This window comes from Zootoca vivipara, chromosome 6 (genome assembly GCF_963506605.1).
Source record: "Zootoca vivipara chromosome 6, rZooViv1.1, whole genome shotgun sequence".
Lineage (NCBI taxonomy): Eukaryota > Metazoa > Chordata > Lepidosauria > Squamata > Lacertidae > Zootoca > Zootoca vivipara.
In genome coordinates, this window is record NC_083281.1 from 9,943,288 (window position 1) to 9,959,604 (window position 16,317).

General features: G+C 48.4%; 2 protein-coding genes across 6 annotated transcripts in view; both read right to left on the reverse strand.

The window, feature by feature from the left end:
- The window catches only part of CELF5 (CUGBP Elav-like family member 5), a 75,625-nt gene extending 64,265 nt beyond the window's left edge, over positions 1–11,360 (reverse strand). Inside the window, exon 1 of the mRNA XM_035119376.2 lies at positions 11,216–11,360. Within this exon, the coding sequence (XP_034975267.1) occupies positions 11,216–11,360 (145 nt within the window). The remainder of the gene's footprint in view (positions 1–11,215) is intronic.
- Positions 11,361–14,963: 3,603 nt separating this feature from the next.
- The window catches only part of NCLN (nicalin), a 29,681-nt gene continuing 28,327 nt past the window's right edge, over positions 14,964–16,317 (reverse strand). For all 5 annotated transcript variants that reach the window (XM_035119607.2, XM_035119609.2, XM_035119606.2 and 2 more), the window contains exon 15: positions 14,964–15,561. In XM_035119607.2, coding sequence (XP_034975498.1) covers positions 15,502–15,561 — 60 coding nt within the window. In that variant the 3' untranslated portion in view covers positions 14,964–15,501. The remainder of the gene's footprint in view (positions 15,562–16,317) is intronic.

Consider the following 16,317-nt stretch of genomic DNA (forward strand, 5'->3'; position numbering starts at 1 on the left):
GAAGTTGCTGGCCTCCAATCCCCATCAGCCAATGGCCAGGGGTGATGGAACAACGTCTAAAGGGCCACATAAGTCCCCCAGTTTAGCAGCTGAGAGCGTTAGGCTAAGTTTGTTTGGGCAGGCTGGAACCTCTCCTTTGCTGGAGGAGGGTGACTGGCCCTCTGTTCAGGGACACAGTCGCATTTCCCAGATGCAGCAGAGAAGTGGACCGGACCACATAGAATCATAGAGTTGGAAGAGACCACAAGGGCCATCCAGTCCAACCCCCTGCCAAGCAGGAAACACCATCAAAGCATTCTTGACATATGCCTGTCAAGCCTCTGCTTAAAGACCTCCAAAGAAGGAGACTCCACCACACTCCTTGGCAGCAAATTCCACTGCCGAACAGCTCTTACTGTCAGGAAGTTCTTCCTAATGTTTAGCTGGAATCTTCTTTCTTGAAGTTTGAATCCATTGCTCCGCGTCCGCTTCTCTGGAGCAGCAGAAAACAATACTTCTCCCTCCTCCATATGACATCCTTTCATATATTTCAACATGGCTATCATATCACCCCTTAACCTTCTCTTCTCCAGGCTAAACATACCCAGCTCCCTAAGCCGTTCCTCATAAGGCATTGTTTCCAGGCCTTTGACCATTTTGGTTGCCCTCTTCTGGACACGTACCAGCTTGTCAGTATCCTTCTTGAACTGTGGTGCCCAGAACTGGACACAGTACTCCAGGTGAGGTCTGACCAGAGCAGAATACAGTGGTACTATTACTTCCCTTGATCTAGATGCTATACTCCTATTGATGCACCTCGGAGGTTGTTTCCGATGCTGAAAAAACAAAATAAATAAAAAGCCTCCGTTTCGAGCTGGAGCCCCTGGGCCTCTGCCCTAACCTGTTCTGCACTTAGTCCTGCCTGGAAGCGGTGCTGACATTTTTAAATGCTCCAAAGTAGAGAGAAAGGGAGGGAGAGAAAGTGAAGCAGCGACGAGGGAAAAGCGACGAACCGCACAGAGGATTTCACTAGAGGGAAAATTACTCATGCTTCTCCTTGCCCCAACTCCCTGCCGCCTCTCCCCCCCCCCATGCCAGCAGAACTGAGCCACGTTCAACCCACCACGTAGCGTGGCGCCCTGCCCTCAGCAAAAAACCAACTCCAGGCCCAGGCAGGCAGCCCACGGCAGAGATACTGGTCCCTTGGCAAGCAGCTCCACAGGACAGATTGGGAGGTCTGTAGCATGTGCTGCCAGGAGCCCAGCTGGGTCAGGAAGAGGGGTGAAAATGAGCCAGTGCGGTGGAACAGTTAAGAGTACATGATGAAGGCCTGGGTTCGAATCCTCGCTCAGCCACAAAGCTCCCTGAACAACTGCCTCTCAGCCTTAACCAACCTCGCAGGGTTGCTTTGAGGGAGGGGGGAGTACCGTGGGCACCCCCTTGAGCTCCTTGGAGGAAAAGGAGGTTTGGAAACGCAACAAACAAATAAATTCAGTAAGCGCTTGAATCGATCCGGTTCACACTATCCAAAACAGTCTGCAAACCCTTCCTTCGAAAGCTGCATTTCTCCGAAATTTGGCAACGCAGTTTTCCAGTCATGCAGCGTTTAAAATAAAAATAATGCATCTGTTAGGGGGGAACGCGCCTGAACATGGAGATGTCAGTGAAGATAACAATCCAAAATCATTTTTTTAAAAATGTGTGTTGTGATTTAGTATATATTATTTGCATGTGGGATTTTGTACGTTATGTTGGCTTAACACTCAAATCAGTTACTCTGCATGCTGATGTTAAGGAAATTCTGATTTTAGTGTTCTATAGCTCCTATTTTGGAAAAGCGACGTTTGTCGTTCTGATTGTTAACAAATTAATGAAAAAAAAGAGGAAAAAAATGTGTTCTGTTAAGGAGAAACCACTTGCCAAAAATGGATGCACTGGTTAAAACGGCATATTAAAAATGTGTTTGTTAGGAGAAATCCGCTCTAGGGTGCTGATGAATTTTCATGAGGATTCTTAAAAATGGGGGGAAAAACAACAATAAAATCTTTTAAATCTCAAGTTGCTGCAAAATGAAGAGAAGAAATGGAGAGAGTCAAAACTAACAGATTCTTCCATCCCTAGTTAGGGATAGTGGCAGCATTAGGCCAGGAACACACCTTTTCTCTCTCCTGGATAAAAAAGGAATGGTCTTAAATTCCTCCTGAAAGCCAATAGCGAGGGAGGGTGGCACACCTCACGAGGGAGGGCATTCCCCAAATGAGAAAAACCCACCAAAAAAAACCCTGCCATAGGTCAATGCCAACTGGGCAGCAGCCAATTGGACCCCATCATCCTTGCCTATCATGGGGCCTGAGACTGTTGATACAGGGAAAATATTTGTGTCCCAAGCCATTTAAAACTTCATACACTGGTACAAATGCCTTGAACTGTATACCTGAAGGAGCGTCTCCACCCCCATCGTTCTGCCAGGACACTGAGGTCCAGCGCCGAGGGCCCTCTGGCGGTTCCCTCGTTGCAAGAAGCCAAGTTACAGGGAACCAGGCAGAGGGCCTTCTCGGTAGTGGCACCCACCCTGTGGAATGCCCTCCCACTAGAGGTCAAAGAGAACAACAATTACCAGACCTTTAGAAGGCATTTCAAGGCAGCCCTGTTTAGAGAAGCTTTTAATGTTTGATGGATTTCTGTATTTTAATATTTTGTTGGAAGCCACCCAGAGTGGCTGGGGGAACCCAGCCAGATGGGCGGGGTATAAATAATACATTATTATTATTATTATTATTATTATTATTATTATTATTATTATTATTATTGAACTGGCAGATAACACAAGGCATGGTCTCCCCCCAGGCTGCCCTTCTCACCAACCATGTTCTGCAAAGGCCCAGCATCCTGTTCTCACAGCGGCCAAATACCCCTAAGAACCTAGGAATACTACTACTACTACTAATAATAATAATAATAATAATAAATAATTTATTTCATTTGTATCACGCCCTCCCCGGCCAAAGCCGGGCTCAGAGCGGCTAACAACAAGTAAAAATTGCACAGTGTACATAAAATCACAGTGTCAATTAATTAAAATACACTCTAAAATCAATTCAGAATCAAATTAATGGCAACCATTGGGTTAGAATTCTATGAGGACTACAGAAGGAGAGAGGGGGTCAGACTGTGCCTTGGCCAAAGGCCTGGCGGAACAGCTCCGTCTTGCAGGCCCTGTGGAAAGATGTCAAGTAATGCAGGGCCCCAGTCTCTTGTGACAGAGCGCAGGGCCGTCTTAAGCACCTTTGGCGCCCTGGTGCGACGGATCCCTCCACCGCCCCCCACTGCCCCGTTTTCCAGCGCGACGGGCAGGCGGGCTCAGCGCGGTCACCGAGGACACTGCTGCGCGACGGGCGGGCTTGCTGCGCGGCAGAGCGGCCGGCGGGCGGGCAGCTGTGGCTGCGTGGCGCCCCCCCCCTGGCGGGCCGGCGCCGTAGCGCCCTGCGCCACCCAACCTGGCCGTAGAGCCGGCCCTGACAGAGCGTTCCACCAGATCGGGGCCACGGCCGAAAAAGCCCTGGCTCTGGCCGAGGCCAGCCTCACCTCCCTGTGGCCCGGGATCTCCGAGATGTTTTTATTTGAAGACCGTAAGGTCCTCCGTGGGACATACCAGGAGAGGCGGTACGAGAGTCCTAGGCCATATAGGGCTTTAAAGGTTAAAACCAGCACCTTAAACTTGATCCTGTACTCCACCGGGAGCCAGTGCAGCTGGTATAGCACTGGGTGAATGTGATAGACTGCCTCTGGACTGGGAGGTTCCATCGGAGACTAATAAGCGCCTGGCTTCTGCATCAGCCCAGCATCCTGCTGCCACAGCGGCCAACTGAGTGCCCATTAGGGGAAACCTGCAAGCAGGATCCGAGCACAAGAGCCACTCTCCCCTCCTGTGGTTTCCGGAGACTGGTCTTCAAGGGCAGCCCCACGCAGAGCATTGCAGTAGTCTAAGCAGAAAGCCCTTAGAGCACTGGCAACCGAGACCAGGCTACCGTGGTTCAGAAGTGGGAGTAGCTGGCATAAGCATTCCTAGCCCCCAGGAATAGTCCCAGACGATGACCCTGTTCCTTCAGCAGGAGATCAGCCCTTCCCGGGACAGATTGCCCACCTAAATCCTAGGAACTAGGCCTGCCCACCCAGAGGGACCTCCAGCTTCTGGGAACCGGAGATGTCGCTACCATCTTTGAGTCTGTGACAACTTTGGCACACCACTCTAAGCTCCTTGGGGAGGATGAGTGAGAAGGGGCGACACCCCCTCTCCCCAAGGAAAATAAGCACCTCCATGGCTATTGAAACCTCCACATTCAGAAGCAGTCTATCTGAATTTATTGGCAAAGCTTCCTTCCCCCCACTATTTCTATCGCTGCAGATGGTGCAGCAATAGAAATCACTGCAGATGGTGACAGCAGTCACGAAATTAAAAGACGCCTGCTTCTTGGGAGAAAAGCAATGACAAACCTAGACAGCATCTTAAAAATCAGAGACATCACCTTGCCGACAAAGGTCCGTATAGTTAAAGCTATGGTTTTCCCAGTCGTGATGTATGGAAGTGAGAGCTGGACCATAAAGAAGGCTGATCGCCAAAGAATTGATGCTTTTGAATTGTGGTGCTGGAGGAGACTCTTGAGAGTCCCATGGACTGCTAGAAGATCAAACCTATCCATTCTGAAGGAAATCAGCCCTGAGTGCTCACTGGAAGGGCAGATCCTGAAGCTGAGGCTCCAATACTTTGGCCACCTCATGAGAAGAGAAGACTCCCTGGAAAAGACCCTGATGTTGGGAAAGATGGAGGGCACAAGGAGAAGGGGACGACAGAGGATGAGAAGGTTGGACAGTGTTCTCGAAGCTACCAACATGAGTTTGACCAAACTGCGGGAGGCAGTGCAAGACAGGAGTGCCTGGCATGCTGTGGTCCATGGGGTCACGAAGAGTCAGACACGACTAAACGACTAAACAACAACATTTCTATCGCTGGCTCCAACCAGAGCAACTATTTAGTTGAACCCAGCTCATGTAGTGCTTAAATCTTGCCTCTTTCCATTGCCACACCTCCAACCGATATAAAGAACCACAATCGTCATCTTGGCCTACCTTGCAGGACAGGTGTAATAAGGACAACAAGACCAAGCATCAACGCTAAATAGTAAACATAGTGCAACAAGGCAGAGTAACCCCACACATAAACCCTCTTATATCTTCTCCCTAGAGGTACATAGGATCATAGAGTTGGAAGGGAACCCCAAGGCTCATCTAGTCCAGCCCCTTGCAATTCAGGAATCACAGCTAAAGAATCCCTGGCAGTTGGCCAGCCAACCTCTGCTTAAAAACCTCCAAGGAAGGAGAGTCCACCGCCTCCCGTGGGAGTCTGTACCACTGCCAAACAGCTCTTACTGTCAGAAAGTTCTTCCTAATGTTTAGTTGGTATCTCTCTTCTTGTCGTTCGGTTTGAGTCCTGCCTTCTGGAGCAGGAGAAAAAAAAGAAGCTTGCTCTGTTTTCAGTGTCCTTGGATACTAAGCTCAGATTGTAAATTGTTTTAGGCTGTTTTCAATTTTGCGTTTTAATTGCTGGGACCTTAGGGTGGAGGCAGGAAATAAAAATTATATCCTCGTTGCAGGGGGTTGGGCTAGATGACCCCATGGGGTCCCATCCAGCTCTACGCTTCTGTGATCCTATGGCCATCGTCGTCTCTGCACCTGACCCTGAAGCCAACCCCCTGGCACAGCACAAACTGAAAGCTCTTTTGGGGAGAGGCTCACGCTCTTTGCTTAGGTCACTTTGCAAAAACACCCTATGAATGTTGTCTTTTTAAAATGCATATAGTTATGGATGGATTATGTGGATTAAATGCCTATAAGGAGAGATCCTCTGAAGCTGCTGTGTGCAGGGATAACTCCTCTTTATCTCTCTCTCACACACACACACACAGAGAGAGAGACGCATGCCATTTCTCAGAAACCACAAGACACACACTCCACAAGGTTGCTTTGCAAGAGATGGGGAGCCTGCGGACTCTCCAGATGTTGCCACATGCAGTTCCCATCATCCCTGGCCAGCTGCTTGTGTCTCTTGGAAACTGGAGAGCAGCAAACACCTGGAAGATGTTGTCAAGAGTGCCTCTGAACAAGGGTCAATCGCCTTTTCAGCCCTCATTTGCAATTTTAAAACCTGGATTATTTGTCTCTGCCGTTTCAAGCAATGCTTGTTTAGAAATGCAGGTGGCTAAGGTTAGTGAAGACATTGTATACTCCTGTAGGGAGTGTTTTTTTATTATTATTATCATATCACTTGGGACGACAGGAGAACTAATACCAGTGTACTAGAAGAAGCAGAGAGCACTGGTGTTGAAGCAATGATTCTTCAACATCAACTTTGTTGGACTGGTCATGTTGTGCGGATGTCTGATGATCGTCTTCCAAAGCAACTACTCTATTCCGGACTGTAAAATGGAAAGTGTGATGCTGGTGGTCAACAAAAGAGGTTTGAAGACTCTCTCAAGGCAAATCTTTAAAAATGTAGTATACGCACTGACAACTGGGAAACACTGGCTTGTGAGCGCTCCAGTTGGAGAACAGCCTTTACCAAAGGTGTCATGGACTTTGAAGACACTCGAACTCAGGACGAAAGGGAGAAACGCACTAAGAGGAAGGCACGCTTGCCAAGCCCTCACCATGATCATCATCTGCCCAGAAACAGATGTCCTCACTGTGGGAGTTCATGGAAGGCCTCCACAGTCACTTATGGACTCACTGTTAATACCATGTTCATGGAAGACAATCTTACTCGACTACGAGGGATCGCCGAAGGAGAAGTGTGTGTTTTAATGCAATTACCTGTTTACGCAGAATGCAATCGACTCTATAGAGTGCAGAGCCTAAGCCCATAAAAAGGGCCTTTTGGACCAGACTAATGGCCCATCTCGTTCTCACAGTGGCCAGCCAGGTGCCCCCACAAGAAGGACCTGAGCACAACATTAACTCTCCCCTCTTGCTGTGTCCAGCAACTGGTCTTCCAAAGCATCGCTGCCTCCAACTGTGGAGCCACAAATTCACAAATTCTTCCACAAATTCATCGGATCCTGAGAAAGCAAAGAGATGGGGGTTCCTGCAGACCTCCGGATGTTTTGGGGCTCCAACTCCCAGCAGCCAGCTTGGCCAATGTCCAGTAAGATGGAGAGTTGTAGTCCATCAACTTCGGGGGGGGGAGTCAAAGGTTCCCCATCCCAGACAAAGGGGATGGAGATAGTGGCAGACCTACATTTTAGGGGTACCCTGAAGCTTGAACGGTCCAGTGCAACCAGCAACAAGGTCTGGGTGACTGCTATTATCCTCTTTGGTGGGTTTGCTCCACAACACATTCCCACTTTTTTTATTTAAAAAATAAAATAAATTAGCTACCACACCTCAGATTTTGATTTAAATTGTTGCACTGGATTATCTCACATGCCAGAATCACTGGAGTCAATAAAAATCCCCTCTGCCTTGTAAGTTTTCGAGGTTTGCTCAGTTGGTAGAGCAGGAGAACTCTTAATATCGGGGTCATGGGTTTGAGCAAAATATCCCTGCATGGCTGAAATTCGGACTAGAATGACCCTCATGGTCCCTTCCATGTTTCTATGGGGGTGTAATTTAGGGAAATGTCATACATGTGCATGGTGCAATTTTTAAAGCAGTTTTTTAAAAGCAGTATGGACCAAAGTCACTTCGGGGGCCTGGCCCCTCTGGGATTAGGAGCCCTGAAGTTTAAGCTTCATTACATAGAAGATTTGCCCCTGAATGAAGAAGACTCTATGTTTCTTCTTCAATAGGATCCTCTCAGGGCTCCCAGTGAGGTCACAGAATCAAACAATTGCGTTCCCCATGCAACTTGAGACTAAATAAATAAATAAATAAATAAATAAATAAATAAATAAATAAATAATAATAATACAGTGGTGCCTTGGTTCTCAAACATCGAAAACCCAGAAGTAAATGTTCCAGTTTTTGAGTGTTTTTCGGAAGCCGAACATCCGATGCGGCTGTCGGCTATTGTTTCCGGGGCACCTGCACCAATCAGAAGCTGCGCCTTGGTTTTCAAACATTTCGGAAGTCAAACAGACTTCCGGAATGGATTAAGTTTGGCGCTTTTGTTTTTGCTATTTATTCTGCATTTTTGTTTTTGAGGCTTTTTCGGTTAATTTGTTTTTGTGATTGTGCGGAACCCAGTACAACCACTGATTGATTGATTGTGTGACTGCGGAAATGGATAAAAGTCCCCCATCCAAACAATGACTATCATCAGTGCAGGTAAGGGGAAAAAATTAATTTTAATTTTTATCATCTACAATACTGCCTTATTTATTTTGTAGTACAATGCATTGATTATTGCTTTCATTTAATGGACCAATGGTCTCGTTAGATAGTAAAATTCATGTTAAATTGCTGTTTTAGGGGTTGTTTTTAAAAGTCTGGAACGGATTAATCCATTTTGCATTACTTTCTATGGGAAAGCGCGCCTTGGCTTTGGAACACTTTGGTTTTGGAACAGACTTCCGGAATGGATTAAGTTTGAGAACCAAGGTACCACTGTAATAATGTTGAGAACCCCCAACCACTGGCTGTCTAGCCTCCCACCTGAAGCGAGAGACCACCCACCCCACTGGGCCACCAACTCCATCATCAAACTCCTCCTGCCAAAGTCGTTCCTTCCCGTGGCCAGCCAAAGCTACCACTGAGTCATTCCTTCCAAACGTGCAACGAAAATCTACCCTCCTGACTCTTGAGCCCATTAGACATTCTCATGGGCAACAGAGAACAACAGGAGACGTCCTCCTTCCACCAAACGGCATGTTCCAATCGTGCCTCCACATACAATGCCAGCTAAACAATTCCATGTTTACTCCCAGGAGGGATGGAGAAGGGGGTTCAGTTCAGTGGCAAGACGCCTGTTTGCTTTGCTGGTCCAACTCTCAACATCACCAGACAGGACTCCCTTTGAAACCTAGATGGACCAATGGCCTGACTCAGTACAAGGCAGCTCCCAATGTTTTGAGGGTTTCTGCTGCATCATGAGGACTGGGACCTTACATTATTAATAGGGGAAGAACCACCAGGTTGTTTTTTTTTGCAGGTAAAAGGTCCCAGCTTTGACCCCAAGCATCTTCCAGGTAGGGCTGGAATAAGACTCCTTCCCAGGCACCCTGGAGAGCTGCTGTCAGTCATTGTACTAAGATGGATGGGCCCGCATAAGAACAGAAGAAGGGCCTGCTGGATCAGGCCAATGGCCCCACCTAGACCAGCATCCTGTTCTCACAATGGCCAGCCTGTGCAAAACCCACAAGATTTGACCACAAGAGCCCACACCTTCCCTGTGGTTTCTGGCAACTGGCATTCGAAAGCCTCGCTGTCTCCAATTGTGGAAGCAGATCGTAGCTCTCCTCCAACCCCCTTCCAGTCCAATTCAGCCCGCCGCAAAGCGCGTCACGCAAAAAACCGGACGCACAGCCTTGTGCCACAGGGAGGTGCGGGTGCAAGGCCTGAAAGTAACACGCAAACCAACAAGGCGGTTCAGTCTCACCCCTGGAACGTTTGGGGCGGGGAACCTGCCGCTTTGCTGAAGCTGCCGTTGGTTTCCGATTCCCACCAGCCGCCACCCCACCCACCCCCACGGGACAGTCAAGGGTCAAGGATGATTCCAACCATGCTTGGAGGGTCCACCTGAGATAAGGGCCAGCGCAGGCCCACAGGCCTTCAACTATCTGCAACAAAACATTGCCATTTCCAGACATCGCAAGGCAGCAACAGGCCAGGATTCACCACTGTTGTGATGTCCACATGTAGCCCAATCCCACCCCAATGCCTTTTTTGGGTGTGTGTGTGTGTTTTTAAGCACATATAACACACACACACACACACACACACACACACACACAGAGAGAGAGAGAGAGAGAGTCCTCCCTCTCTCACACACACATACACAAAATATGGGTTTACATCTGCCAACGTCCCTTTCGTCTGGAAGTTTAAATGCTGAGGAGCAATTGCAGGCAGCTTTTAGGGTCTAGCCTCAGAGATAGTGGTCAAGAGCCATTTTGGTTAGCATAACATGCATATATATATATATATATATATATATATATATATATATATATGCCCCCCACCCCAGTGTTCCTGTCAAAAGCCTTTTTCCAGAAAATGAAAAGGGAGTAGAGGAAAGAGGTGGGGGTGAGGTGGGGGAAGGTATCTGAAGGGTAGAAATACACCACAAATGATATGAAAATGGGCTTTTTTTTTAGGACGGGGTGGTGGTGGATGAGGTTTTGATGGAGGGTGTGGGAAGAGAAATGGTGAGGTGTCTGGGAATGGGGTCTGGAGAGAACAGAAGGAAATGAAGAGGAAATGCATGAAGGAGGATGTAGGGGGGAGGGAAGCCATATAGGCTCCAAGGCCCCTGAATGAGTGCCTCCCCACCCCCCACCCCCACCCCAGTTTAACCTGCAAGGAGGTGGGGCACACAGGTGCTTCTTGGGTGTCCAGGCAAGGCAAGGTGAGAGGATGGCAACACCAGCCTTGAAGCTTGGGCTAGTGCTGGGTCTGGGAACAGAGCAAGATGCTCTTGGAGGCTGATCTGGTGATGGGTTAAGGGGAGGGGAATTGGGGGTGGGGGGCGGGCGATGGTGAAAGGGACGGAGCGGGTTAATGGAGCAGAATAGAATGAGAAAGAGAGAGCCTGCAAGGGGGTGGGGGGGTGGCGGCGTTAAAGAGCAGATGGAATAAAACACGAGTATAGAAGGGGTTTAGAGAGCAGCAGCAGCAAATAAAAAATAAATAAAAATGGGGAGGGAGGGGGAGAGAAATAGGCTCGATGTGAAGAGCTAAGGGTGAAACGACGAGCAAAAAGCTTCCCGCCCCCGCTTCACCCGCCGCCCAAATAGAATGAAGATTATTATTTTAAGGGAGGGAGGTGTAAAAAGAATGGATGGAGGGAAATATTGCATGCAGGGTGGGAGAAAGTGATCGGGTGGATTAAAACGACAGGGTGGAGAATGGAGTGGGGGGGTGGATAGATTGGTAGAAAGGGAAGAAAAGGTTGAGGAGGATGGATTAGGCGTGGAGGGGGGAGCAGGATGCGCGAGGGAGAGGAGCGAAGAGGAAAGGCGAGCGGAGAATAGAAGGAAGCAGAAGGAGAGAGAGAAAAGGGTGGATTAAAAACACAAGGGCGCACCTTTGTGCATGCCAGTGTATCGGTCCTTCAGCACCGTCAGCTCGTAGATCTGCCCGAACTGCTCGAAGAGGGGCTTGAGGTCCTTCTCCTCGAGGTTCCGGGGGATCTGCCCCACAAAGAGCTTGATAGCATCTAGGTCCTTCATGCCCTCGGGCTCAGAGCTGCCGCTGCCACTGCCGCTGCCGCTGCTCATGGGGGAGGCGCGGGGCGGTTGCTGGGATTGCGCCTTCCGCCTGGGCTCGCTCGCCGGCAGTCTGGCCATCCCCCGAGCCCCCAGCGCGGGCTGCGCAGTGGAGGATGCTGCGAGGAGGAAGGAGGCGGCGGCGCGCAAGATGCCACTGGAGGGGAAAGGATGCTGCCGAGCGCAGCATCAGGACCACAAAAAGCGGCTGCTGGACAGCGACACCGCCTGGCCGTTCCGGGGAAGTGCATGGGGGGTTTCGGGGAGCGTGAAAGCGGGGTGCTGCTGGGAGCGGGATTGGGAGATTGGAAGTGTGGCGCGGGGAGAAGGAGCAGGGGGGGGGTTATGTCCCAAGGTAGGCAGGGATGCAAAGGCAAATATTAACCCAACGAACCGGGAAGGGGAGGGCAAAAAGCATGCAACAAGGTGTTTGGTGAGAACCGCTTTGTTGAATTAAACAAAGGGTGCAATTCAGCCAGGAACCTGTTCCTTAAAGTAGACATATCCAGACACAGACACACAGCCCACAAAAGCACCCCACCACGCTTTTTTGCTCCCCCATCAGTTGCCAAGATAGACTGCCTTTACCCTCGGAGGTTCTGTTATAAATACTTTTAGACACACATAAAGGGGTAAGGCGCTGTCTTGCCTTCCAAATGTTGTTAAGACTACCGTTCCATCATCCCTGACCACCAGCCAGGCTGACAGGGGCTGACGGGAGCTGGAGTCTAGCAAAATCTCGATGGGCCACCAGTTCTGTGAAGTGGGGATTGTGAAGTCAATAACAGCCATTGTTGGTTACTAGTCACATTTATTTTTTAGCAAAACGCCTCTTTGCATTTGTTAAATCCTCCCAGGGTGATTATTTTCTGGGATTTGTTTCCAAAGAACCACAAGCACATGCACACACAATCTCAGACAGTTATATTTATTAGCTAACCACAACCACGTTTTGTGTCATCCCTCTTTCACACCCACACTACCACAGCAAAGCTGCGTCGATTTGCAGAATGACTGCCTTCAAGTTGAACCACTGTTCAGTAGACAGGGAAATCCCTGGGTAGGAGAGGGGCGGAAGTTGTTTGATTGTTTGCAGGAGAGACGACTCACCAAGAGTGAAACTAAGAATTTCCCTCTGGCAGCTGTGTAAGATAACCTTTTGCTCCTTTTCTCAAAGTTTTGAACTGCTGTAGTCAGGTTGCAAAGAAAGAAAGAAAGAAAGAAAGAAAGAAAGAAAGAAAGAAAGAAAGAAAGAAAGAAAGAAAGAAAGAAAGATTGTGGACTAGAAACATTGTGAGGCCTTGGATGTTAGCAGTTGCAGGGTGAGCCAAACCGTGTGCCCTGGCGTCACCTCGTGGCCACAGAATTTTATACCTCTCCTCCCAGGTTTCACTGTCGCATCACTAGCCTTCTAGATAGAATCTTCAGGTAGGTAGCCGTGTTGGTCGAAATAATAAAAAAATTTTAAAAAATTGTCCAGTAGCACCTTAGAGACCAACTAAGTTTGTTCTGGGTATAAGCTTATCACCACCCTTGTCAAAGATCTACCAGAACTTTCTCCTGGAAAAGGGAAACGCCATCGTGCCAAAGCTTGAATCCAGGGGTGCCTGCCTACTTTAATAAAATATAAAATATTGCGGGGGGGGGAGAGGCAACTGTGAAAATAGCGACTGTGAAAATAGTACACAGCGTGAAGTGGTGGTGGTTGTTTTTGCAGTCGAGTGGCATATACAATTTATGAATTATTCCCCTTTCACTACACACTACACACAAGGGCAATTCTGGCCACCAGGAAAGCTTCGCTGTCCTGCTTGTTTTAGTGACTCAAAAAAAACAACCACACACCCAGCCCACCATTTAAAATACTTTCCTATCCATTAACAAAATTTGATGCAAAATAAACCCATTATTTAAAGAGCAGAAGTTTATGTACTCTGCTGTTCTACATCCAATTTGCTAATGGGAAGGGGATTTACAATGGAATGGCAACCTTCTAAAGACTTGTTCTCTTTATTACAGGAATGTTGTGGCAAGCTTTTCTAAGTATTAAATGTGGCTAGCCATTTATGAATGTTGTGTGAACACAGGAGATATGGAAGGCAAATTTCTATGTGTGCTTGTGGAGGGGGGGGAAATACAATTTTATAGATCTGATGCAAAAAGAGCGCCAAGCCTTCTGAACTGTCTCCCAACTTAGAAATAAGCTCTCTTTCAACGGAGTTTTCACAGAAATGACAGGAACGCGCCTTTGAACAAAGCCCCCAGCAGAACTGAGCTTTCCCACTATCTATAGCTTATTTTGTATTCTGTGCTATGAATAATATGTTTGTTTTTTTACATTGTGAATGGCTTGGGGCTCCCATGAAAATTAAGGTGAGGAAAATGCTGGTTCACTTTCTAGTCTACTTCTATGGCTTTCTAGACTTCTCTCAGAATGGAAACATGCTGGGGACTAAAATGCAGAACTCTGAACCTGGGTGGCCCAGTGGTTGCCATCTTGGCAGCCTCTGGGGGCCCTGGTGGCAACGGCAAAAGTCTGGCTGCAGGAAATGAGAATGTGGAGCAGGGACACCATCCTCGCTCCAAACTCAAAACAAGGTTGAGTCAGGGGGAAGCTTCCTCGCTGTTTTCCCTTTAGTAGTAAAGCTAAGGCAACACTGCGCATTGCCACCCTAAGATTAGTAAAGTGCCTTATTGGTGCTGTTAAGTCGGGGCGATAACGCATCCCTGTTTAACGCCTGATCCCACCGTGAATGGTTCACTTTGAAAGCCCTTGTTACCTGGGATTGTTGCCCGTCATATTATTGTGGAGGAGCCGAAGGATGTTTACAAATTTATCCGATTTTCAGGAGGACAGTCCACAGGGCAGTACGATTTACAGTATCAAAGGCCTTGGTCAGGTCAATAAACGCCATTTGGCTGTGAGTGACTGCTAAAGAAGCAGCAGCAGCTATTAAGTAGAAGTCAAAGGTGAGCATGTGGAAAAGTGGGCCTCAGACTGGATAGCTCAGTTGGTTTGAGTGTGGTGCTGATAATGCCAAGGTTGCAGGTTCGATCCCCGTATGGGACAGCTGCATATTCCTGTATCACAGGGGGTTGTACTGGATGATCCTCAGGGTCCCTTCCAACTCTATGATTCGATGTTGCAGGTTTTGAGTCAGAGGTGGGTCTCGAGTCTGGACCAGGTGGGCTAGGACAGCCAGTGGGCTAGGACAGCCTTCCCCAGAAGCCGCAGCTGATGAGAGCTGCATAGGCCAAGCCTTGCGGTAGGGATTAGCCACAAACTCATGAAAACTCACTGAATAACTCTTCCTGGAGGTGCCCAGAGAAGGAAGAATAGGCAGAGCTGACTAAATATTGAGCACACAGCTCTGGCTGCTCTATCAAAGAGCTTCCCCTTCTCAGCATCCACATTCTCATAACCCTCCCCACCAAAACTAGGTATTAACCACCCTTACTCCCCACTCACCCAGCTGCCACACCCATGTGGCAAACCCCACTTAACAAACAGCACCCTAGATGTCAGAAAGCTTGTGATATCAGAGCCAATAATGCCCAGGAGGAAACTTCGCAGTAGTTCTCTTTTAATTTACATGTGCACATCTTTTTTAAAAAAACGAAACAAAACACAAACTGACCCCCAAAGCACCCCCTTCAAGTTCTCCATTTGACAGGCAGGCCCCCGCCCAACCGACCAGCCCAAGGCTTCCACCCCCAAAGCTTATAACCTATGGCACGTGTGTTGCCTGCTTCTCGTACAGCAGCTCTGCACTTATGGAAATGTCTTTTTGCTCAGAGGAAGATTTCCAAGGGGAGGTGGGAGGAAGGAAAGAGAAGACAAAAAAAAAGACACCCAAGGTTCAGTCTGGAAGCAGTGGTGTGTGTGAACGCCTGGGGCTCTGTCCTGAGGAAGGGGGTGGGGGAGCGGGAGGGGAGAGCAACGCAGGCCCGCAAAACGCAAGGGAGTTGAAGGGCGTTTTCCGTCTCGGCTTCTGCCTCCTGCTCCAGTGTCGTGCAATGGAACGAGGAAACGAGCAGCAGTAGCATCCAACGCAGCGCTGGTCCTGACGGGCTCCTTTCCAATGGTGGTGCCTCTGGCCCCCTTTCATTGTTGCTTGGATTTCAGGGACAGTCTCTGCACCAACCTGTAAAGCAGACTGAAGTGCTGGGAGTGGGGCAGGGAAGGGAGGCACACAAGCAGAGAGAGAGAGAGAGAGAAACAGACAGTGAGTGGGTGACTCTATCTTGAAGAGCAGAGGCAGAGGGGGTAGGAGAAGTGTTTTCGAATCTGACAGGCTACAGCCACATCTGCAACAGCAGTACCTTAAAAGAGGAGCATGTCTGTTGTGGACGCAGAGGTTTGCGCCACCATGAAATGCCCTATGTGAGGAGCAAGGCTCTCTTTGCTATAGCTCAAATCCCCACCCTTGGCCAGCCCACCCACCCACATCCAGTTAGGGAGGCGGCTTCGAGTGGATCACACCCATTGTCTCAAAAACCTGATTTTTAAGCCAGGATCTGGAGCACTGTGAAACTGGTTCCATCAGGCCAATGGGAATCTACACTTGTTTTTTCTTTCTCTAACCACCCCAAAGCAAAATAATGCCTGGCAAATAAAATATGGAGGAGAGTTTTAAAAAGCAATTTGATATAGAAGAGTCAGGGGAAAATAATCTGTTCAGAGTTTAAAATTCTCCTTGGTTAAGTCTCAATCTTATTTACACCATGCACACAACTCAAAATTTGTTCTGATTTCCGAGCATGAAATGAAATGGAAAATAACAGGATGGACAAAAAATGTAGCCCCTGATTAGTATTCCTTTCTGTCTGTAAGTATTCAAGTTTTCTTGCAAACGTGAGGATTGGAAAAGTTAAAAAGGACTCTGTGCACATTAATCTGGCTTAATGAACTGCTAACAGA